We start from the raw sequence: 20787 nt of genomic DNA on the forward strand, positions 1-20787 counted from the left end.
GCCAAAGCTGCCAAGATGGGCAACACGACCAGTGCTGTGCTGGACAATATTGTCCAGGGGTCGAATTGTACGGGCTCTCTCATTTGCTGCTCCAATATCTATAGGGTGTGGACTGACCGGCGTTTTGGTTTGGCGGGATAGTCGACAGGGAAGAGGTGGACAGGCTACGGAAGCGGTTCATGAAGTTGGACAAAGTGCGTTTTGCTGCCTTGCCGGGAATGTGTGCGGGGGGTTCCAAAGCTGACGATGTTTTGCAGGACAACTCCGGCACGATCGAGCGCGAAGAGTTTCTGAGCTTGCCGCAAATATCGTCCAACCCGCTCGCTACAAGGTCCGTATCCTTGCCGACATCAACCTGTTCAGCACTCGTGTACTAACGGGTGCATGCAGGATGATCGCTATTTTCGACGAAGACGGCGGCGGCGACGTCGATTTTCAAGAGTTCGTCTCCGGGCTGAGCGCCTTCAGCAGCAAGGGCAACAAGGAGCAGAAACTGCGGTTCGCCTTCAAGGTGTACGATATCGACCGGGATGGTTACATCAGCAACGGGGAGCTGTTTATCGTGCTGAAGATGATGGTGGGTAACAACCTCAAAGATCAGCAGCTGCAGCAGATTGTCGACAAAACCATCATGGAGGCAGACCTGGACAACGACGGCAAGATCAGCTTTGAGGAGTTCCAAAAGATGGTTGAAAATACGGATAGCATGAGTTTGATGACGCTAGGTGAGTTGCTCTCAAATCCGGTTGGTAAACTGGTGGCTTGCTGACTGGGTGATTTTAGACCAGATTTGACGGTTGGCGGTTTTCAACACGATTGCGACTTGATGAAGACTTGCTCGTTTTTCCTGATTCAAGAATACCCAGGCAGATACTTTCCCCAAAAGGCTCGTCTGGATACAGTCTAATGAGATATACATTGGGGCTTGGTGTCCACTGAGTAGTACTTGCTGCTTGCTCCCTTGTTGAGTACACGGCCTCGGTCGAAAGACCGGTCGAGCTTATTATACAAGTCTGTGGAGGGGATACACTAGAATACAATAGACCACGCCCCGTTAAGGACTCTTCACATAGCCCGTCTTAGCCAACGCCTCTTCGAACAACTCCCTACACTTTACTCTACTCCCCAGCCTCGCACATAGCAAGAACGCGCCACTGAGCTTCCGATGGAGACTATACGTCTCCTCCGGAGGCGGAGCCAGCCGCTCGTGGATCATGACGGGAATCTGCGCCTTCACCCGCTCAGTAATAGTCTGATCCCTAAAATCATAGACCTTAGGCGCGCTGCGCAGGAAGGGCTCCGCTAGCGTCAGCACGCTGGTGATGTGGGCGTCCAGCATGGCCCTGCTCTCGTGGCCCGTCAGGTAGCCTAGCTCCTCGCTCAGCCGGCGGACGCCCTCCCTGTCGGATTGCGAGGCGGCCTCGAGCAGCGCCACGTAGCGCGTGATGAAGTCGTCCGGGTACTCGCGCGAGGCGCCAAAGTCGAGCAGCTCGAGCTTGCCTGTCGCGGCGTTGTACAAAAAGTTTGTCCAGTTGGGGTCCGTCTGCATGAAGCGGAACTCGGTAATCTCGCGCAGGCAGAGGCGCAGGATCTGCGTACCGATCCAGTCGCGCTGGGCCTGCGTGAAGGAGGCGATGCGCGTGACGGCCGTGCCGTGCATAAATTCCATGGTGAGGACGTGCTTGCCGCACGCTTCGGGGTAGATGCGCGGGACCGAGAAGACGGTGTCGTGTTCAGCTCCTGAGGGGTCGGAGGAGGTGGTCAGGAGCTGGCGGTAGCGTTCGGCGCACTCGGCCTCGCGGGTGTAGTCGCATTCCCAGGCCAGCTCGGTGCGGGCGTTGTCGATGGTTTTGTTGAGGTAGAGGCCTTTGGGGAGAAGCTTGGTGGCGGCGAGGAGGATGGCGAGGTTGTCCAGGTCCGAGTTGATGGAGTCGGCCACGCCGGGGAACTGAATCTTGACAGCGACGCGGGCGCCGCTCGACTTGAGGGTTGCGCGGTGGACTTGGCCGATGGATGCGGCCGCAATGGGCTTGTCCTCGAAGTCGTCGAAGAGCTCACGCCAGTTCTCGCCGAGGTTGGCGGCCAAGACGCGGTCTCGCTGCCAGCCTGGCATGTAGTCGGCGCGGTCCTGCACTCGCTGGAGGACCTCCTGGATGGGGACCGGGAGCATCTTGGCGTCCTGGAAGCTCATCATCTGGCCGAGCTTGAGTGCGGCGCCTCGCATCCGAGAGAGCTTGGCCACGAGCCGTTCCATGTTGGCCGCGCTGAGCATCACCGAGCCCGATCCACCACCCCCGACTGCGCGGCTGAGGCCCTCGCCTATTGCGCCAGCAAACATGCCCGCTGCTAGACCACCATAATTCCAGAGTCGGCCGAGCCTTGAGGAGGGTACAGCGGACTCGCGGAGCTGATATCCAGGTGCGGCAGACGCTATGGGTGTCGTGTTCGTTATATCGGCGATTATGCTTGCGTCTTCTTGTGAGATGGTTGCTTTCTTTTCGGCGGTATTCGGAGCTGGGTTAGCAGGTGTTTCGGTATTCGTTTCTGCAAGGGCGCCAGCATCTTGAGGCTCGATGGCCTTCTCCTTGGTGGCTTGCTTGAGTGAAGCAGCTGCAGCCTCAGGTTCGGATTCTGGCGCAGAAACCTGTTCATTTCTCCCCGTGGTCGTCTCCACTTCCAAACCCCTCTCTGCGACTTCCTCTGTTGCTGAGGAGAGCGCAGATTTCGAGTTCAACGTTTCAGGTGTCGCTGTCGTTTCAGATTTCGTCTCGGTGCCTTGTGATACTTCTGCTTGCTTCGCTGCTTGCTCGGCAATCGCCTCGCCCTTCCCGCTAATCGGAGCAACGAACGACTGCGATGACTCTTCCTTCTCCTCAACCTCATTCAGTGCCTCCAGAATCCTCGAGCCCGCTCTTGTCCGAAAGAGGCTGAGGTCGACGCCAGGCACCCCTATCATCGGCTCCCTCCGAATCTGTGGCGGTTGCTTCGGAGGGGTGAATCCCTGCTTCAAAACCGCAATGCCACCATCCGCCCACGGAGCCGGCACGAAGCCGGGTTTCTTCTCGCCCGTCTCTTGAGGCTTTTGTACCGCACCAAACTGTCCGTTGCGCGCCCTGAGCTCAACCTCGGACTCTCGAACACGGACATCCGTCTCCCCAACCGAGGCCTTAACCGACGCTTCATGTTCCCGAAGCCGCCGCGGTTCGCCCTCCCGCTCCACGCCTCCCTCCGTTTCCCGTTGGTGTGACTGCTCCTCCTTTACCACCGTCCCGCTATCCTCCCCCGGCGGTCGTGTTTCCTGCGGCTGTGGATGCTGCTGTCGCTGACCTCTCAAGACCCTCCCCACCACACTCGACCCCTTGCTATACCTCTCAATTTGTCTCACCCTCAGCGCAATATGCCTGCTGGCCACGGAGCGCGAGGCACTCGCGAGGGCGGCGAGGTCAACGAGCAGGTCTGCGAGGCGCATCCCGACTCTTTTTTTGAGTCCCTCGCCGACTCCTATATCACCGAACAGCAGGGGTGAAAGAAATATGAATCGTTCTTGTCGTCACCGTGGCGTTTCCATCTCATGGCGAAACAGTGGTGTATGAGTGGTTCTGGGTTGATTTCAGGTGGATGCGCTGACCGGAGCCGAGAGAGCCGCAAATTTTCGCGTGTATTTAGGGCCCCTGTCAAGCACGACCACCGCGGCAGGGCGCCCTTGCTAGCGCCGGGAGCGACCCGAACTGGCGGGTCTGGGTAGGGCTGATCTCCCGTGTGGTTTCATCAAGGTCCCCTTGGCTCGGACGTCGCATTCACAGTTGTCGGTCATGTCAGCAACAGGAGTACAATGATTACCCGGGAGACTCCTCTGTAATCTAAGTCATGATTCATGCTAACAGACTGGCTATCCAATGTCCAAGACGCTGTCTACCGCCAACTCCGGGTATCGTGAATGCAATATGCCATCCCTCCCAACCTTGTGAATCCATTCCTCTACGTCGCCATGTTTTTTAACCCAAAGCCCTTGCCTCGGGGCGTGGGGCTTGGGGTAAACTTGACCGAATCACTAAACGGAGAATCGGCGCCCCTCCCTTCAGAACTCCCAATCTTCCCCCACAACCTCTGCGCAGCAGGCGTCAACATACTACCCGAAACTCTCGGGCTGCTCGGAAACTTGGGCACAGGCGTGCGGTCCACCCTGCCCGTAACGCCCAACCTCGCCGACATCCGCTTCGACTGCGAGATCGTCTCCACCATCCGATGATGCAGCACCTCCCGCTTCCTCTGCTCCTGAAACTGAAACGGATTTGGCGTCGCGTCCCCCGGCCCGAGATCAATCAGCGGCATCTTCTCCCTCGTCCGCCGCGTCGGCTCCGGCTCGGGCTCCTCCTCATCCACAAACGCATACCCATTCACCCTCGGCGTCTCCCCGCCGCCACCAGTAACGCTCGTCTCGGCATCGCACGCCCTCCTGTTTCCCGCAATGGCGTTGCGAATTTCAGACAGCGAAGGTGACCCGGCTCTGGTGCTAAACCTGCCCTCGCCACCTCCTCCTTCCGAAGGAGCAACCTCCTCCTCCCTCGCAGGCCGCGGCACCCGCGTGTTCTCGTACACGATCCTCTTCTGGCCCGCCCTGCTCTCGGCCTGCGCCCGCTCCGCGACCGTCTCCAGCTTGCCGTCCACCCCGTCCGGCACAAACATCAGCTCGTTGTTGGGCTTGGCTCCGTTCCAATGGTCCGGCACGGCGGGCCGGTCCGCGGAGTCCTTGTCGCGCACTGCGAGCCTGTCGCGGGGCCCCAACCCGTCGTCGAGCAGGGCACCTGCGCCGCGCTGGGCGAGGAGCCGGGCTTCGACTTCTTTTTGTTTTAGCTGTTGCTTCGAGGGAAGCTTGTTGCCCGTCCAGAGCCATGCGTATTTCTCGACGCGCTTTCGGTTTTGCTTGTCGAGAAGCCTGTAGAAGGACTCGTTGTCCTCCGACGTGTACTTTGACTGGAAAGCGGCTAGCGACAGGTTGGTGTCTATTTCATGTTGCTGCTTGGTCGATGCGGCTGTGGCAGAGGATATGGCCGAGGCGGGCGTGTCACCGACGAAGTTGAGGGGGGTGCGGCCTGCGGCGGCTGTAGTCTGGCGGAGTGGCGTTGCGAGGTTTCTCCGGCGACCGGGCGTCATGACCTGTCGGAGTCGGCGGCTTGCGCTTGCGATCCATTCTTCGTCTTTGGACTCTAGGGCGTCGAGATACTCCTGTTGTGTCTCGCTCTCGAGAAGGCCCGGGAAGAAGTCACGGGCGATGATGTGCGAGAGGGCCTCGGTGTAGCTGTCCTCGTCGAGCACGCGCTTCGGCCGTTGAATGCGTTTTGCTGGTGGAGGCGGCGGCATCAACTCTGTGTCTGTTCGCTTGCGAACAAGCGCCGTCAACTGGGCTCCCGTTGGCTCCATGATTATGCACTGAGCAGTCGATGCCGCTGTCGAAGCAATTTGCTTGGTCTTTGGATGTTTGGAAACTTCGGAGCCTTGCCTTGGGCGATTTGGCGATTCCGCCAAGAGGACAAGTGGGGCACTGCTCTTAGCGCATTGTCACTGTAGACAGGGGGTGAGGTTTTGAGTCCAACGACAAAGACAGCTCAAAATATATTGAAACATTTGACACTACCAGTGGGTCGATTAGGAAACGGGGACGATATTTGCCATCTTCTGAATTTACAAAACATTATATTAATGTTTAGCTCAAGGCACCAGGGTGCTGGCCGAAGACGCTTACGTCTACACACGGCAAAGACCTTAGGAGCTCCGGTTTTAAACCTCCTGGGTCATCACATGCAAATTCAGCTATGATTCCTGGTATGTACCTATTCCTGCCCGTGCTAGCGCTTATAATCTCCCGCGAGTAGATGTGGTCCAAATCGAAGACAGAGCACTAGCAGAGCAGCGAAGAGTTGGGATTTCCAACAGATCCGACATCTCTGCAAATGGCAAGTACTTGGTATGCGTGCCAATAGATTCCTAGCCAACCCCCCCACCCCAACCCCTTGCAGCACAACTCAGGCCCCTCGAGGAACCTGGTCTTTCCACCACTTCTCCCACTCCACGTCTCGAGTTTGCACATCCAGCCATGGCCCTTGCCAGGGGCCACTGTTCGGCGGGATTCTTCTTCTGGTGCGCGCTTCCTGACGGCTAAGGCGTTGGTCGTGGCCACTCCTAGAGCTCTCACGTGTCAGACTCTCTCTCTGGACGGAGCTCCTTCTCAAGACGGGGGGAACCAAACACCGCAGCCAGCGGAAAGGGATCTTTTTGAATGTGGAAAGAGGTCCTGACTTTTTATTGTTGTTGGCGATGTGCTCCCTGCTTTGCTCATCTATCGTCTTGCAATAGTGGCATGCCACCGTCATCAGCTCCTCCTCTCTCATCGGCGTCGTGCGCAGCGTCCCCGCGGTCGTCGAGTCTTTAACCAGATCGTGGTGTGTGTAGCAAGATTCCACAACAAACGGGAGCACGGGGTGGCCGCAGACATCGTGGTACGCCATCTGTCGGCAGACGGGACACAGCGGGTGGTCGTCGGCGGCGATGCCGAGGTACCGCTTAATGCAGTAGCTCCCGAAGCGGTGGCCGCAAGGCAGCTCGCTCCAGCCCTCTATGATGCCGTCTGGGTTGCGGATGCCGATGGGCTCCTGGCAGATGGGACATGTCCTGTCTTCGACGTAAATTGCCGACGCATGTGTTGCCGGGGAAGCGGCTGTGTGATGCTTGACTTCAGGCTCGTCATGAATTGTTCGACCCATGCTGAGAGCAACAGATGCCGTGGATGTGAAAGGGGCGAGATGCTTTGCTGCGATGGTAGTAACGGGGGGACTTGGGAGACTGTCAGGGCGAAGTCCAGGCCGGCAAGCAGCAGGTCGACTGCTGTCGGACATGGACTCCTGAAGGGCGATGGAAGGCAGCGGGGTTAGCAGCCACGGCCTGTTTGGTTGAGCGGACCGTGTGTGTGTTAGTGGAATAGATTGCAGGAAGTGAGAACACAGAATGGAATGTCAGAAAGAGGTGCAAAAGAAAGTATCCTCGAGTCCTGCGGACTGTTCAGCGAGGCGCCTTGCAGGCGTGATAATGGCTTGACGGGAGGTAGCTCGTAATCAGGCCGGATGGAGTCATGAGCTGGCTGGTCATGCAAGTGCTGGGTTCGGTGTCGCAACATCGAATCCCCGTCCTAGGCTTGAGAGGTTGCTTGGGAGGCCTGCCCAATTACCACCAGGCAAATGCTTCAGGTAAGGCAACGTAGCGTGGAAGGCTGACCAGGCCTTGGTCACCCGACGCCTGGACCGCCCGTTTGCGCCTTGGGGGGCTAAGCTACTGGCCTTACTCCGCAGTACATTCCAGGTTAGGTGGAAGTGTTCCGGGACGAGGGGAGAGTATCGTACAATACCCTACCTCACGAAAACCACCAGGTCCCGGAACATCGTCTAAGAATGCCAGCTACCCTTATGGTGACCTTGCCGACACGTTGAACAGCACTAAACGTAGCTGGTTTTGACGATCAGTAAATGCGCAACATACAGCGTTAACAAGCGAGGCATTGCCTCAGGTGGTCCGAAGGCAACCGACAGATCCACAGGCACTCGGCAAAGATGCATGAAAGTGGAGAAGTGGGGGCTTGACTGATAGGAGATCACCCCGCATACACATTATTCTGACTCCGTGGGGTATGTTTCCTCTGCCCAGTGCGTTCAGCTCTCGTGCAACCATGGTATCACTAGGGGCCCAAGCAGCATCAGTAAGATCCACAATAATGGGGTCTGGCGGCACTTCTGGGCACATCTCACCATCTCGAACTCTGCCAAGATCAACTTACGGGACCTTAACATGACATACTTAGGTGGACCGACAAGATGCGCTTCAAGACGGACCTCAAGAATGTGAGGACCTTCTCAAGTGAGCTGCACCAATTGAGCTTTTGCACCGATGTCGACTGACATGTTGTGCCCTAGAGCTCGCCGCCGCACTCAACTCGCTCGAGAAGATCGCGTGGGTGCGCCTCGACGATGAAACGGCTCGCTTCACCGTCATACCCGACACAGGGTCGCAAGTCTGGGCGTACGGTTTTAACATATCCGTTGCAAGCAGGCATCCAGGCTGACGGTACTAGCTCTCTCTCGGTTGACCTAATCTTCGACAACTACCACATCCAATCCGCGGAACCGAACAATACCATCAACCTCGAGCTCCCCCTGGGTCCCCTCCAACGTGCCCTCAAATCCGCCGTCGGCAGCAGCTATGCCAACCTGCGCCTCACCAAACGGGATGGCATCCCCATGTTATCCATGACAATCCACACGATGACCAAAGACGGCGCCCAGGACGCCCGCGGTTTCGGCGGCGCATTCCCCGGCAGTGCGCGACAAAACCGCGATCCGGACCCGTTCGCCGACAACCCTGACCTTTTCCCGCAGGAATCCCTCGAGCTGACCATGAAACGCGAGCGCGAAAAGATCATCACCCAGGACATACCCGTGCGGGTGCTGCACCCAGACACCGTCGAGACCATCATGCAGCCCAAAGTCCGCGAGCCCGACGTGCACATCCAGCTGCCGCCCCTCCTGCAGCTAAAAGCCATCTCCGACCGCTTCACCAAGCTGGCCGTGGCCTCCTCCTCTTCCTCCACGTCCGCTAGCGCCTCTAGAGGGAACCAGAACCCCAAACTGACCCTCTCCGCCAACATGCACGGCTCTCTACGCCTGCGCCTGACTACCGAGACGCTCGACATCACGTCGGTATGGAATGGGCTCGAGAACCCGGAGCTGGACCCGTCGCAGCTGGCGATGCCGCTGGAGGAGCACCCATCCACAAAATTCAAGGAGGCCGGCCCGGACAAGTGGGCCACCGTCCGCGTTGACGGCAAGGACTGGAGCAGGGTGCTGAGCGTGGGGCGGCTCGAGGGCCGCGTGATTGCGTGCTTTGCGGACGACCACGCCCTGATCCTGTACGTGTACGTGCCGCATGTGGACGATGTCGGCGCGGAGGACGTGGTAACGTATTATGTTTCGAGTTATAGCACTTAGACTGGTGGGAGTAGAAGCATGGGGTGCTGCTGTGTACATTGGTCGCACCGATTCCATGATTTCATGGAGTGCGATTCAGCGCCATATACGGAGTAGGACTTCGTTGCTTGCTGGAGTTTGAATGGATCATAGGACGGACAAGGAGGCATCATGGCGTTGCGGGAATACCCAGTTGCTTAGAGATCCTTATTACAGAGAAGTGCCCTGCTCTCTGCTTGTTGAGTTTATTCGACAGAACGTTCCATCGTATTTTCTCATTTCATTCTGGCTTGGATCCTCCCGGGGCACGGCCTTCCCGAGTATCTGTGATTTTGAATCTAAACATAAGCGCAATCCCTTGATAGCTGCACAAGAATCGTGGTATGCCCCGAGTCTACGTTACATGCGAGTTAGATATCCTGTACACTCAACCCATGCAATCGTGTTGCCTCGTCCATTGAATCGTGTGTACGCTAAAAAAATACAGCTTAACCTCATCTTCGTTCCAGAATTTCAACATCAGCACAACCAAGCCAAGACAGGCCTCCCGTTCGGTTAGGAAGACAGCGCCGGCGACATGAACTCCTTACACATAATACCATAGAAATTATACAACCCGAATCCCCACCATCCTCTCCATACTCCCATTCCATCCACCCTCCCCAACACCGCAACCTCATGCACAACGCCCTAGCTCCCTTTCAACGAAAGAGAAAACTAAGACTTCCCCATAACATCGACATACCTCGCCCCCTTCTTAACCTTCTTGGCCCCAGCCTTCCTCGGCCCCACCGCCCCCAGCAAATCGTCAATGCTACTCGAGTTGCTCAGACTCGTCGGCGGTCTCGCCGGCCCCTGACCCAACTGCGGGGCACTAGCCGAGCTGGTGTTGGAAACAGACCTGAGCATCGAGACCGGCCCCGCCGGCGGCGGCGGCACACCACCACCACCACCACCACCACTGATGTTGGACGAAGGCAGGTTGGTATCAGACGAGGACATGGGCGGGCCGAGGCTCGCGCTCATAGATCGGGGCGGGCCCGAGGGTGGGACGCTTGCCGACTGTGGCGGCAGGCCCGGGCTGGAGCTGACGGAGCGCGGGGTGGCCTTGGGCGGGGGAGGCGTGGCCTTTTTGGCCGCCTCTTCGGGTCCGGCATTCTTGTTGACCCAGCGCTTAAGCTCGGGATCGTAGTAAAACGAGTTCGCCTCACCGAGCTTAGCGCGGATGGGCTTCTTGGGGCCGGAATCCTGAGAGGCGGCGGCCTCCTTCTTTGTGCCGCCGCCGCCGAAGAACAACGAGGTGAGGCCCCAGCCCTTCTTGGCTTGCTTGGCTGCTTCGGCGCGTTTGGCTGAGCTGTGTTAGCATGCACCAATAATGTCTTTAACGAGCTGTTGTGCTTACCGTCTTCCTCGGCAGCCTTGCGGAACATCTCCGCATTCTCCCGGTCCTTTTCCTCCTTAGACTTCTCGGCAGGCCTGGGAAGGGGGAAATTATCGTCGTCGTCGTCATACATGATGCCCTTCTTCTTGGGCTTCGGCTTCGCCTCCTCATTGGAATCACCATCCTGGTCGGCAGGCTGCGACTCAGGCTCGTAGGACGGCGGTTCGTACCCATATGGCTGGTAGGAAGGCGGCTCGTAAGATCCGCCGTTAGGACTTCCATCTGATGCATCGCTTTTCTCCTCGGCAGGCGCTTCGTACGGAGTGGATGAAGGAGGCTCATATCCGTACGATGGAGGTTGGTAGCTCGATGTCTGGGGAGAAGGCTCAGCTTCGTGGGCAGAGGGCTCTCCATTCACAGCGGCGCCAGGATAGCCAAGGGCCTGAGGGGGGGCACTTGCGGGCGCATGGGGCGGTGCAGATTGGGCAGTTGGGCGGTACGGCGATTGTTGCGGAACGTTGGATTCGCTACCATATGGCGTGTAGAGTGCGGCGGGAGAACCGCTTCTGACCGGGCTGTGATTTCCTGTGCGTCCCGATGGCATCTCCAGGGACCGTCTGGGCAGCTCGAAGGAGCCTCGGCTCAACTCGCCCGATGTCCGCTCCAGCGATGATCGGGGAGCATACGCTGAGGTTGAGGGTCTGCTACCAGAGCCTGCAGGCGGGGGCGCTCCCGGCGCATAGCGAGAGGCAGCCCTAGTCGGCGGCGCCGAAACCGGCACGGGGCCGTTGGACATAGGAGCGGGCATGCCGTAGTTCGGAACGGCAGCGCCAAACGTCTCCAGATTGGCGAGCGAAGGCGACCGGCTGATGGTCGGTGTGCCTCCCGCGACACGCGCGAACGGGCCGGATTCTCCCTCTACTGGAGATCCTTGACCTGAGGCCTCGTCGTCGCCCGAGACGAACTTGTTGAATTTGCTCCACACCGTGTCAGATACTTTGTTCATGCTCGGCTTGGGGATCCAAGAACTGGACTCCTCCCTGGGAGCCTGCTTTAGGCGCCTCATGAGATCCTCAACAGCCATTTCCAGGATAGGATGGTGGTACGGAGACCTCTTGGTCTGCGCCGTGATGGCTGCTGCGATCGCGTCACAATACTGCAGGGCCTTGTCCCGAAAGCCGTACTCGGCCAGAGCAAGCGCATGCTGCAGCTTGTAGGCCGCCAAGTGCGGGTTCGAAACCGGTATGGTTGAACTTCCCGCCAGGATCTGGCCATATTCGTAAACCTCACTCAACAGGAGCGGTTCGATCTCCTTGGCGAACTGCTCAGCCTGCTTCTTGTGGTCCGAGCCAACAAGCACGAAATGGGAGGCGGGGTCATCAAGCCCACCAAAGACCGTGTAGCTTCGCGCAAACATGAAGCAGATATGGGCGGCCTCTGCTCTTCCATAGCCGGAGAGCAGGACACCGAGCGAGTTGATCGCCCGAACGTCATCGATGCTCCTGTTGCTGAGGATGAGACTGAGCGTCTCCCGCCACTTGTCGAGGCCTTCCATAGCGTCTTTCGAAGCTCCAGCTGCCGTGTTTGTGGCCACCAGCTGGAAGCCAGCGCGAGCATGACTCGGCACAAGCTCATCAACACTCTCCTCGTGATTCCCGGAGAGGACCCCGTACAATGCCGCGAGGGATTCGTTGCCGTGGCCAGAGAAGTTGACCTCCTTCTTGATGAATTCTTGCGCGACCTGCTTGTACAGATTGGGTGCGAGGGCGTTGGAAAGCAAAAGTGCGTGGCCCCACAGTCGCTGATCCGCTGCAGCCCAGATGGCCTTCTCGCACTCGCCGCTGAGGAGATGGCGGCGAATCTGCTCGATTGTTGAGGAGCTGACCCCGTCAGATTGAAGCCCTGTCGCCGTCAGATCTGCAAAGCCGAGGGGAGCACCGCCGTTCAGGTAGGGTGCTGAGTGGTCCAACCCTTCGAGCTCCGGGGAGAGGATACTCCGAACAGCCTTCTCGACAGCAGGATTCCCTTCAAGCACACCATCATGCTCGACGAAAACGCGAAGTATCTTCCACAGAAGAACCCGCTCTACAGCTCGCTTGTCTTCGTGGGACAGGTAGGGTTGGACGGAGAGGTTGGTCGGCAAGCCCTGTTCTAAGCTCTCAATGCCGGCGGTCAACCAGGCGATAGTCTCCTTCTTCTTTGACTTGCCCTTCAGCGGGCCTGGAAACTTGGCAAGCCGCTCCTCGAAGGGAATAATGTCCTTGACGTTCTGAATCCTGACCTCACCCGGACTGCGAACGACGGTAGGAATGCTCTGGTTCATGCCGTACCGAGGGACCTCCTTCGGGAACATTGTGGCAACGGTCCCTCCGACGCCCCAGGAGATGAGTGGTGCACCTCGCCATCTTTGGAGGGGGTCGTGTTCTCGCCCATCTGTCGGAGGGATTACGTCGAGATTCAGAGAGGCACCTCTGGGACGGCCAGGAGCAGCAACAGGCGCCGCAGGGGCAAGAGTCGGAACAATAGCAGCAGGAGCATACGCGGTGCCGCGGGGGGACGTGGGGTCGTTCACTGAAGACGGACGAGGGATTGGCTCGGCAGACTTGCTGCCTCGGTTACCATAAAGCGCGCCGGGAGACTGGGTCTGAGAGCGAGCCGGCGGGGCAGAGTCGTATGGCGGCGCCACGGGACTGTGGCTAGACATGGCACGTTTGGGGGGTGATAGCATCGTCTGCCCAGAAATCGCCGACGGCGGGGGTGTCTGCCGTGCCTGGGGCGGTGGTGCATATCTGGAAACGGGCGGTGACGCTGGTTGAGGCGGCGCTGAGACTCCGGGAGATGCTCTAGCCTGCGCGGGAGGCTCTTCTTCCTCAACCTCCTTTGTTGGGGGCAAGGACGGTATCCTCTGAAGTCGGAATTCATGGAGCGAGCTACTGCTTCGTCTTTCGGCCAGGGCACCCTCCGGATTACTCACTGGCGCATGAGCTCTCGTCCTCTCATGGTTAAGCTCAAAGTGGGCAAGCGGGCTGGAGGTACGGGGCTGATGAGGCAGGATGGGGGGGCCCGGAGTCGCTGGGACAGGCACATAACCGCTGCTGGGTGGCCGTGACGCAGGTGGAGCCGGAGAATATCGGCTCGAGGCTATGGCCGGAACCGGACCAGGCGCATGTGGTGCGCCAGGAAGTGCGGGGGAATAACGAGTAGAAGCGACGGGAGCCACCGCAGGCTGAAGGCCTGGGGCTGAGCTCAACGAGGCGTAAGGGTTGACAAGAGGCGGGGCAACTAACTCTGGGATACCTGCTTCAGACCTGCTCGGAGCAAGCGGTCTCGGAAAAGGACCCGGGTTTGAGGTCGCAGATGGTGGAGCAGACGATGGCGGAGGGCCGTATGGGCTTGGCTGCGACGGCGATGGCATGCTCTTCTGGCTTTGCCGAGATGCCGGCCGTGGCTTGGTGGCGATAGGAAGCTCTTCAAAAAATTTCTCATGGGATGGTGACTTGTTTGCGCTCGGGGGAGCGTGCGAGGAATGACTTGATCCCGGGCGCGCAACGCCAGTCCCCGGCATACTGCTCGGGGGCGGGGGGTGAGAGTACATGCTCGTGCTCCTTGGTGGTGGCGGTACGGTGGCAGGCGAGCTCGGCCCCGACACCGGACCCTGGAGCGGCTGAGCGCTGGTCCGTCTCTTGGGGACCTTGACGACTTCCATTGGGAGATCGAACGGAGACGTGTATCCCCCCTTGGCTTTGTTCACGAAGCTCTGGGCCTTGTTCTTTTCCTGGAGTGGTGAGGGAGCGCCATACACGTACTGCGCTGGCGGCGCTGTCGACGGAACGGCGTAAGGGGAAGCGACAGGAGGTTGGGCTGCCGGCGCTGGTGCAGCTGGAAAGTAGGAATTCGCTGCGACCACGGGCGATGCAGTCGGCAGGTAGGGATTCGTAGGAGGTGCGATAGCTGCTGGAATCTGATGCTGCGGCGCATACTGTCCATTCACTGCCGGCACATATTCAGCTGAAGCAGCGGGTTTAGCTGGCTCCGGCTGTTCAGCATCTGAGTCTTCGAGCAGACCCTCATCATCGCTGCCAAGGAATGCGGTCGGATCCAGCTGGTTTGTCTCACTCTCCTCATCTGGAAGGAAACCCTCGTCGTCGTCATCACCAAGTATTGCCTTCCATTTGGAATCCAGAGCTTCCCCCTCCTCCGCTTTTGGCAAATCCCGTGTGTTTTCTGGGCCTTGGGTGGGCGGCTCAATCGTTTTTTGGGGCTGGGGTGTCTCCGACTCTGTCTCCAATTCCTCAGCGGTGGCTTCCAAGGGGACAAAGCTGGCACCAATGGGGCCCATGTCCAAGGATTGAAGCACATCCATAGTAGACTTCCGTTCGAGCGGGGCCGGTTGAAAGCCATCATCCTCAACCTGGTTGCTCTCATCGTGGCGGACATTGCGGAAGAAATCGTCCTCTTCCCCGGTTGCGGGCTCGGTAAAAATATCATCCCCTTCCCTGAGTGATCCTTGCTGTGCCGCATCCTGCTTGGCCGATGAGACCAGCGGAACCCCTTCCTCAAAGCGAGCGTCGAGGGTGTCTTCGACCGTAGCGTCTGAGCCAGCATTCCACGTTTCTTGGGCACCAGCACCAGCTTGCAACACCGCGGTAGAGGCCTCCGGAAGTATCCCCTCCTCCCGGCTCTCCTCCTCCTCGATTTCGCGAATCATATCCTCAGCCTGGTTGAAAGAAATGGGCTGCTCCAGCTCGTGCCGTGTCTCGTCGGCATCGTTCTGGACAGACACAGGGGGGAACGAGTTTGTACGGTTGCTTTCGGGCATGAACTTGAAGGGGTCGGTGGCAGTTTTGGGCAAGGTCCACTCGACCTCATCATCGTCGTTCCAATTCACTTCATGCGGCACAGTCCGTGTGAAGGACATTGTGCTGAAGTGCTTGTTCGGCGCGCTCGATTCGTCCGGTCGGGAATCCTGGACAGACTCAGCTAAGGCTGCCTGTTCGGCTGTCTTGGTGGGCGGATCTGGCGCATTGCTGTTGTCTGCCAGCCACTCATCGTCGGCGTCGTCATGCTGAAACCAAGCGCCAGTCGATGGTTGTACGCTGTCCTCTGCGACAACGGTCTCTTGCACAGGGCTGGGTACGACGTTGTGTGGTCGATCGCGAGGGAGGTCGGCGGTCGAATTTGGCATCATCGCAGGATGCCAGGACGAATTCGGCGCTTCCGACACCATGGTGAACTGAGTGGCGGCACGCAAAGGTGCAGGGTAGATGCGCGACTGCGCTAGAGTAATGGAAAGGAGACAGAAATACTAAAGACGGCAAACTCGAGGATTAGCAGCAAAACTTGGTCGGGTCAGGGGTCCTTGAGCAAGACACGACAGGGTCGCGTCGACAAACCCCTGTCAGATCCCCGATATGAAAAAAGGGAGAAAGATACGGATAATGCATACTTATTATACAGAAGCAACCAGATTGCTAACAAGAAAGATCTACCAGAGCGGCATCTTTACTTGGCTTGGGCGAATGCGAGCCTGGACAGTGTGCCTCGACAACTGATCGGAAAAAGGTAAAGTTGGCAAGAACTGGCAAAGGCGATGACGGGATCGCCTAAACCGGGACTCGGGAAACGGCGCTGCACATGCGATGCGGATTACAGACGAAAGGGCAACGCTGGCCTCAGCGGTCGGCGGAAGAGGCCGCAGCAAGCTGTCTTAGCGGAGCTACCCTTATCGGGTGTGATATCTGTTAAGACAGTACTCACCTTTGCAGCTCATTGGCTTAGCAGATAGAGGATGCTGCGTGCTAATGCATGTCAGTTGGACAATGGCCCCTGTCAGGTGGCTTCCTGCAACCTTCAGAAGTAATGCGCAACCTGAGGTGTGTCGTCGTAATCGTTGGCCAGTTGCAAAATCGACATCTAAGTCGTTCAATTCCAAAACAGTTCAACACTGAATGCCGCCCAAACCGCGCCTTCAAAGTGCAACTTGGGTCCAGACCCGAAGTTTCATTCTGCGAGCAGTTGGTCAAACTGGCAAACCCATTCTCCCTCTTGATCCGCCAAAAGACCAGCCAATACACCTCCCTGGCTCCTCTTAGGTCGAAAGATGCGCGCACCGTGATCCCCGACACCTACAAGTAGTCGGCAAGGCAGAGCAGGAGTAGGAATTCAGGACTGACGTAGAGACAAGTCCTCCTGCGCAGGAAGTTTGCCAGGGACTTACCGCTTGCGGCCGGGGCCGTGTCTTCTAGGGCCTTGGGCCGACGCGGGATGCCTCCTTCAACCTCGTATCCGCCCGCGAAGCCGCCAGACTCTCCGGCTGAGGACTCCGAATCCGATCTCGAGATCGACCTCGAAGAGCTGGACCCTCAGCTCGACCTCGGAACGGAACACACAGGGAGGAAAGGGCTGAGCGGCCAGGCACGCGACACCACTCACCAACGAGGCCCCAGGATCGCTCTGCGTACCCTTCGAATGGGCGGGCTACGACGTGGTGCTAAACGCAATGGATATGGTGAACTGGGTCAGAGCCATGGTGGCGGCTACGATGACGCCGAAGCTTTACTAAGAGATGAAGACGGCGGAGATCGGCGGTACTCAGACGCCAGCGCCGCCGGTGGGGATGATGCGCCGCTGCTCAGCGGGCATGCCCGGAACCCCAACAGACGGCGCGGGTCGCTTGCCAGCGAGACCCTTCGCAGGGTCGTCCTGAGGCTCCCCGAATTCATGTCGGGCGCTGCCGCGGATCGTGGCAACCAAGACGAGGAGGTCCTCAAGGAGGAGGACGACCCCTCGTCGTCCAGACTGGTGGCTGTTGGCTCCTCTCAATCCACACGCTTCCCGCCGAATATCGTGTCGAACGCGAAGTACACGGCATGGAGCTTCCTGCCTCTTACGCTCTACAACGAGTTCTCCTTCTTTTTCAACATGTACTTCCTCCTGGTCGCGCTTTCTCAGGCTATTCCCCCAATACGAATCGGCTATCTGTCAACATACATTGCTCCGCTAGCATTTGTCCTGGTCATCACGCTGGGCAAGGAGGCTTATGACGATATAGAGAGGCGGAGGAGGGACAATGAGGCGAATTCGGAAGAATATACCGTCCTGCAATTTGATGAGCCGGGAAAGACGGGGGGCGCCCGGTCGACGAGGAAAATGAAGTCTTCTCATACCCCGAAAGGACCCAAGCGTTATGTTCCAGAAGGGGACCGACTTTCGGACATCCAAGAGGAGGAGGAGCAAATTGAGGGTTTCGGATCCCGAAAATCTCGGGCGTGGACGACTGTTTCTGAAGTCAGCAAAAAGGCGCGGGATCTCAAGGTTGGCGACGTCCTCAAACTCAGTAAAGGACACCGTGTGCCCTCGGATGTTGTTATTCTCAAGTGTCTATCAAATGATCCAGCCGTGCAGAAACACGACGCGGAAGGCCCACGTCAGGAGGAGTCGTTGCTCCTGGATCATGCGGCTGACGCGGGAGGAAGCTCGAGTACCCGAGGTCTTACTGAGGACGTCCGAGAGGCGGCCGAAGGAGGCTCGAACGGAGAGACATTTATCAGGACTGATCAATTAGATGGCGAGACCGATTGGAAGCTACGGCTAGCGTCACCCTTGTCGCAGAACCTGGCTGATGAAGAGTTGGTCCATCTAAGGGTCACAGGGGGCAAGCCGGACAAGAAGGTGAACGAATTCATCGGCACCCTGGAGCTTCTGCCCTCGCGGCAAGATGCCATGAGCACTGCGGCCTTCTCTCAAGACGAGGATAACAGCGTGAAGGCAGCACCCCTTTCGATTGACAACACGGCCTGGGCAAATACCGTCATCGCCTCGCATGCCATTACCTTGGCCGTCATTGTCTACACCGGGCCGCAAACGCGTTCTGCGCTGTCGACGTCCCCGTCTCGTTCCAAGACCGGTCTCCTGGAATACGAGATTAACTCACTTACCAAGATCTTGTGCTTCCTTACACTTACGCTCTCCATCATCCTCGTTGCGCTGGAAGGGTTCAGTAACACCAAAGGAAGCATATGGTACGTCAAAATCATGAGGTTCTTGGTCCTTTTCTCGACGATTGTGCCCATCAGTCTGAGGGTGAACCTCGACATGGGAAAGAGTGTCTACTCTTGGTTTATCCAAAGAGACCCGGGCATTCCTGGCGCTGTTGTCAGGACCAGCACCATCCCAGAGGACCTGGGGCGGATTGAGTACCTTCTTAGCGACAAGACGGGGACTTTGACGCAGAACGAAATGGAGATGAGAAAGATCCACGTCGGCACCGTATCCTACGCCAACGACGCCATGGATGAAGTCTCAACCTACGTGAGGCATGGCTTCCATCTCACTTCTTCCGACCGCCAAGCCCTCGTTTCTCCCTCTACATCACTGTCATCGGCCGCAAATGTTGGCGCCACAAGGACACGGCGTGAAATTGGTTCTCGTGTCCGGGATGTCGTCCTTGCCCTCGCCCTCTGCCACAACGTCACACCAACCACCGAAGAAGATGAGGACGGCCGAATGGTGAATTCATACCAGGCCAGCTCGCCCGACGAGATTGCCATTGTCCGCTGGACCGAGTCGGTCGGTCTGCGCCTGGCGTCCCGCGACCGTAAGAGCATTGTCCTTGAGGCCACCGGGACAGGCAGGACCGTCGTCAAGGTACGCATCCTGGACATATTCCCTTTCACCTCGGAAGGCAAGCGCATGGGCATCATTGTGCAGTTCTATGAGAAGCGGAAGCCTGGGGTTCCGAGCCTCGGCTCCGGAGAGATTTGGTTCTACCAGAAAGGTGCCGACACCGTCATGGGCTCCATCGTGGCGGCGAATGACTGGCTAGATGAAGAGACGGCAAACATGGCGAGAGAGGGGCTCCGGACACTAGTCGTTGGGAGAAAGCGGCTCTCCGCAGCCGAGTACCAGGACTTTTCGGCCAAGTATCAGGAGGCCTCGCTGGCCATCAGCGGCCGCGAAGCGGGGATGCAGGCCGTCGTGTCTCGCTATCTCGAGCACGACCTGGAGCTGCTTGGCGTCACTGGCGTCGAGGACAAACTCCAGAAAGACGTCAAGCCGTCGCTTGAGCTGCTTCGCAACGCTGGCATCAAGATCTGGATGCTGACTGGTGACAAGGTGGAGACGGCGCGCTGCGTAGCGGTTAGCTCCAAGCTTGTCGCGAGAGGCCAGTACATCCACACAGTCGCCAAGCTGCGTCGGAAAGACGCCGCTCAAGAGAACTTGGACCTGCTCCGCAGCAAGACCGACTCCTGCCTGCTCATCGATGGCGAGAGTCTGGGCATGTACCTGACGCACTACCGCACCGAGTTCATCTCGGTTGCCGTCCTCCTTCCGACCGTCGTCGCCTGTCGGTGCTCGCCGACACAAAAAGCCGAAGTGGCCAAGCTCATCAAGGAGTACACCAAGAAGCGCGTGTGCTGCATCGGCGACGGCGGAAACGATGTCTCCATGATCCAGGCAGCCGACGTCGGCGTGGGCATCGTGGGCAAGGAAGGCCGCCAGGCCAGTCTCGCCGCCGACTTTTCCATCGAGCAGTTCCACCACCTCACCAAGCTGCTCGTCTGGCACGGCCGCAACAGCTACAAGCGCAGCGCCAAACTGGCCCAGTTTGTCATCCACCGCGGTCTGATCATTGCTGTTTGCCAGACCATGTACAGCATCGCGCTCAACTTCGAGCCCGAGGGCCTGTACAAGGTTTGTCACTCCATTCCTCCATTGCTACCATTTCCCCCTTTTCCCGTATACAGCATACTAACACGTGGGAAACGTGCAGGACTGGCTTATGGTGGGCTATGCAACAGTCTACACGGCCATGCCCGTCCTGTCGCTAGTGCTCGACAAGGACGTCGACGAGAACCTGGCCAACCTGTACCCGGAGTTGTACAAAGAGCTGACTTCGGGCCGGTCGCTGTCGTACCGCACTTTTTTCGTCTGGGTGTTTGTCTCGGTCTACCAGGGCTGCCTCATCCAGGGCCTGTCACAGCTGCTTACCGAAGTGGATGGCCCGCGCATGGTGGCCGTCAGCTACACGGTGCTGGTGCTCAACGAGCTGCTGATGGTGGCCATCGAGATCACGACGTGGCATTGGGTCATGGTAGTGTCGATTGTGGGGACGTTTCTTATGTTTGTTGGGTCGATTCCGTTTCTGGGAGAGTATTTTGACCTGGCTTTCTTGTTGACTGTGTGAGTATATCCCCGTCCTGTTGGTCAAGGAAGTTTGAGCGTTTAGCTAACGAGGGACAGGGGGTTCTACTGGCGGGTTGCTGCTATTGGGGCGATGTCATTGATCCCCACGTACGCGGCCAAGGTTATTCAAAGGACCATGAAGCCGCCGTCGTACAGGAAGGTACAGGGGATTTGAGGGTTGGATGGCAAAGGGAGCATGGGATGGCGTTG

General features: G+C 58.2%; 7 protein-coding genes across 7 annotated transcripts; 3 read left to right on the forward strand and 4 right to left on the reverse strand.

The window, feature by feature from the left end:
* Nucleotides 1-15: 15 nt before the first annotated feature.
* On the forward strand, nt 16-794 carry N657DRAFT_631298 (calcineurin regulatory subunit B; the record flags this gene model as incomplete). Its single annotated transcript, XM_062791046.1, has 5 exons — nt 16-67; nt 142-194; nt 258-331; nt 391-725; nt 784-794. 5 exons carry the CDS (start codon nt 16-18, stop codon nt 792-794), a joined length of 525 nt encoding a protein of 174 aa, XP_062651263.1.
* On the reverse strand, nt 594-3784 carry N657DRAFT_589779 (ABC1-domain-containing protein). Its single transcript, XM_062789871.1, has 2 exons — nt 2645-3784; nt 594-2569 (listed from the first exon to the last, which is right to left on the reverse strand). The coding sequence occupies exons 1-2, from the start codon at nt 3467-3469 to the stop codon at nt 1055-1057; spliced, it is 2340 nt and encodes a 779-aa protein (XP_062651264.1). The 5' UTR covers nt 3470-3784; the 3' UTR covers nt 594-1054.
* Nucleotides 3785-3848: 64 nt separating this feature from the next.
* Nucleotides 3849-5474, reverse strand: N657DRAFT_641495 (uncharacterized protein). The gene has a single exon (XM_062792160.1). The coding sequence runs from the start codon at nt 5419-5421 to the stop codon at nt 3979-3981; it is 1443 nt and encodes a 480-aa protein (XP_062651265.1). The 5' UTR covers nt 5422-5474; the 3' UTR covers nt 3849-3978.
* A 228-nt stretch (nt 5475-5702) lies between these two features.
* N657DRAFT_687752 (uncharacterized protein) lies at nt 5703-7270 on the reverse strand. The gene is made up of 2 exons (XM_062796900.1): nt 6298-7270; nt 5703-6180 (listed from the first exon to the last, which is right to left on the reverse strand). Exons 1-2 carry the CDS (start codon nt 6891-6893, stop codon nt 6024-6026), a joined length of 753 nt encoding a protein of 250 aa, XP_062651266.1. The 5' UTR covers nt 6894-7270; the 3' UTR covers nt 5703-6023.
* Nucleotides 7271-7701: 431 nt separating this feature from the next.
* Nucleotides 7702-9379, forward strand: N657DRAFT_612149 (Hus1-like protein). Its single transcript, XM_062790380.1, has 3 exons — nt 7702-7905; nt 7962-8067; nt 8120-9379. Exons 1-3 carry the CDS (start codon nt 7863-7865, stop codon nt 9030-9032), a joined length of 1062 nt encoding a protein of 353 aa, XP_062651267.1. The 5' UTR covers nt 7702-7862; the 3' UTR covers nt 9033-9379.
* N657DRAFT_687754 (uncharacterized protein) lies at nt 9367-15875 on the reverse strand. Its single transcript, XM_062796901.1, has 2 exons — nt 10414-15875; nt 9367-10360 (listed from the first exon to the last, which is right to left on the reverse strand). The coding sequence occupies exons 1-2, from the start codon at nt 15617-15619 to the stop codon at nt 9729-9731; spliced, it is 5838 nt and encodes a 1945-aa protein (XP_062651268.1). The 5' UTR covers nt 15620-15875; the 3' UTR covers nt 9367-9728.
* Nucleotides 15876-16269: 394 nt separating this feature from the next.
* Nucleotides 16270-20755, forward strand: N657DRAFT_589789 (phospholipid-translocating P-type ATPase; the record flags this gene model as incomplete). Its single annotated transcript, XM_062789872.1, has 3 exons — nt 16270-20085; nt 20165-20574; nt 20635-20755. Exons 1-3 carry the CDS (start codon nt 16657-16659, stop codon nt 20750-20752), a joined length of 3957 nt encoding a protein of 1318 aa, XP_062651269.1. The 5' UTR covers nt 16270-16656.
* Nucleotides 20756-20787: the final 32 nt, after the last annotated feature.

Source organism: Parathielavia appendiculata (genome assembly GCF_033297405.1).
Source record: "Parathielavia appendiculata strain CBS 731.68 unplaced genomic scaffold N657scaffold_2, whole genome shotgun sequence".
In the NCBI taxonomy this organism is placed as follows: domain Eukaryota; kingdom Fungi; phylum Ascomycota; class Sordariomycetes; order Sordariales; family Chaetomiaceae; genus Parathielavia; species Parathielavia appendiculata.

Bases quoted from the DNA above. Each gene is read 5' to 3' on its own strand.
- N657DRAFT_589779 (XM_062789871.1), bottom strand. From the start codon at position 3,469: ATGCGCCTCGCAGACCTGCTCGTTGACCTCGCCGCCCTCGCGAGTGCC. The intron at 2,570-2,644 runs GTTTCTGCGCCA...AAGGCCATCGAG, and splicing joins CCACGGGGAGAAATGAACAG to CCTCAAGATGCTGGCGCCCT.
- N657DRAFT_641495 (XM_062792160.1), bottom strand. From the start codon at position 5,421: ATGGAGCCAACGGGAGCCCAGTTGACGGCGCTTGTTCGCAAGCGAACA.
- N657DRAFT_687752 (XM_062796900.1), bottom strand. From the start codon at position 6,893: ATGTCCGACAGCAGTCGACCTGCTGCTTGCCGGCCTGGACTTCGCCCT. The intron at 6,181-6,297 runs GTCAGGACCTCT...TGAGAGCTCTAG, and splicing joins ATCGCCAACAACAATAAAAA to GAGTGGCCACGACCAACGCC.
- N657DRAFT_612149 (XM_062790380.1), top strand. From the start codon at position 7,863: ATGCGCTTCAAGACGGACCTCAAGAATGTGAGGACCTTCTCAA. The intron at 7,906-7,961 runs GTGAGCTGCACC...GTTGTGCCCTAG, and splicing joins GAATGTGAGGACCTTCTCAA to AGCTCGCCGCCGCACTCAAC. The intron at 8,068-8,119 runs GTACGGTTTTAA...TGACGGTACTAG, and splicing joins ACAGGGTCGCAAGTCTGGGC to CTCTCTCTCGGTTGACCTAA.
- N657DRAFT_687754 (XM_062796901.1), bottom strand. From the start codon at position 15,619: ATGGTGTCGGAAGCGCCGAATTCGTCCTGGCATCCTGCGATGATGCCA. The intron at 10,361-10,413 runs GTAAGCACAACA...AACACAGCTCAG, and splicing joins CAAGGCTGCCGAGGAAGACG to CCAAACGCGCCGAAGCAGCC.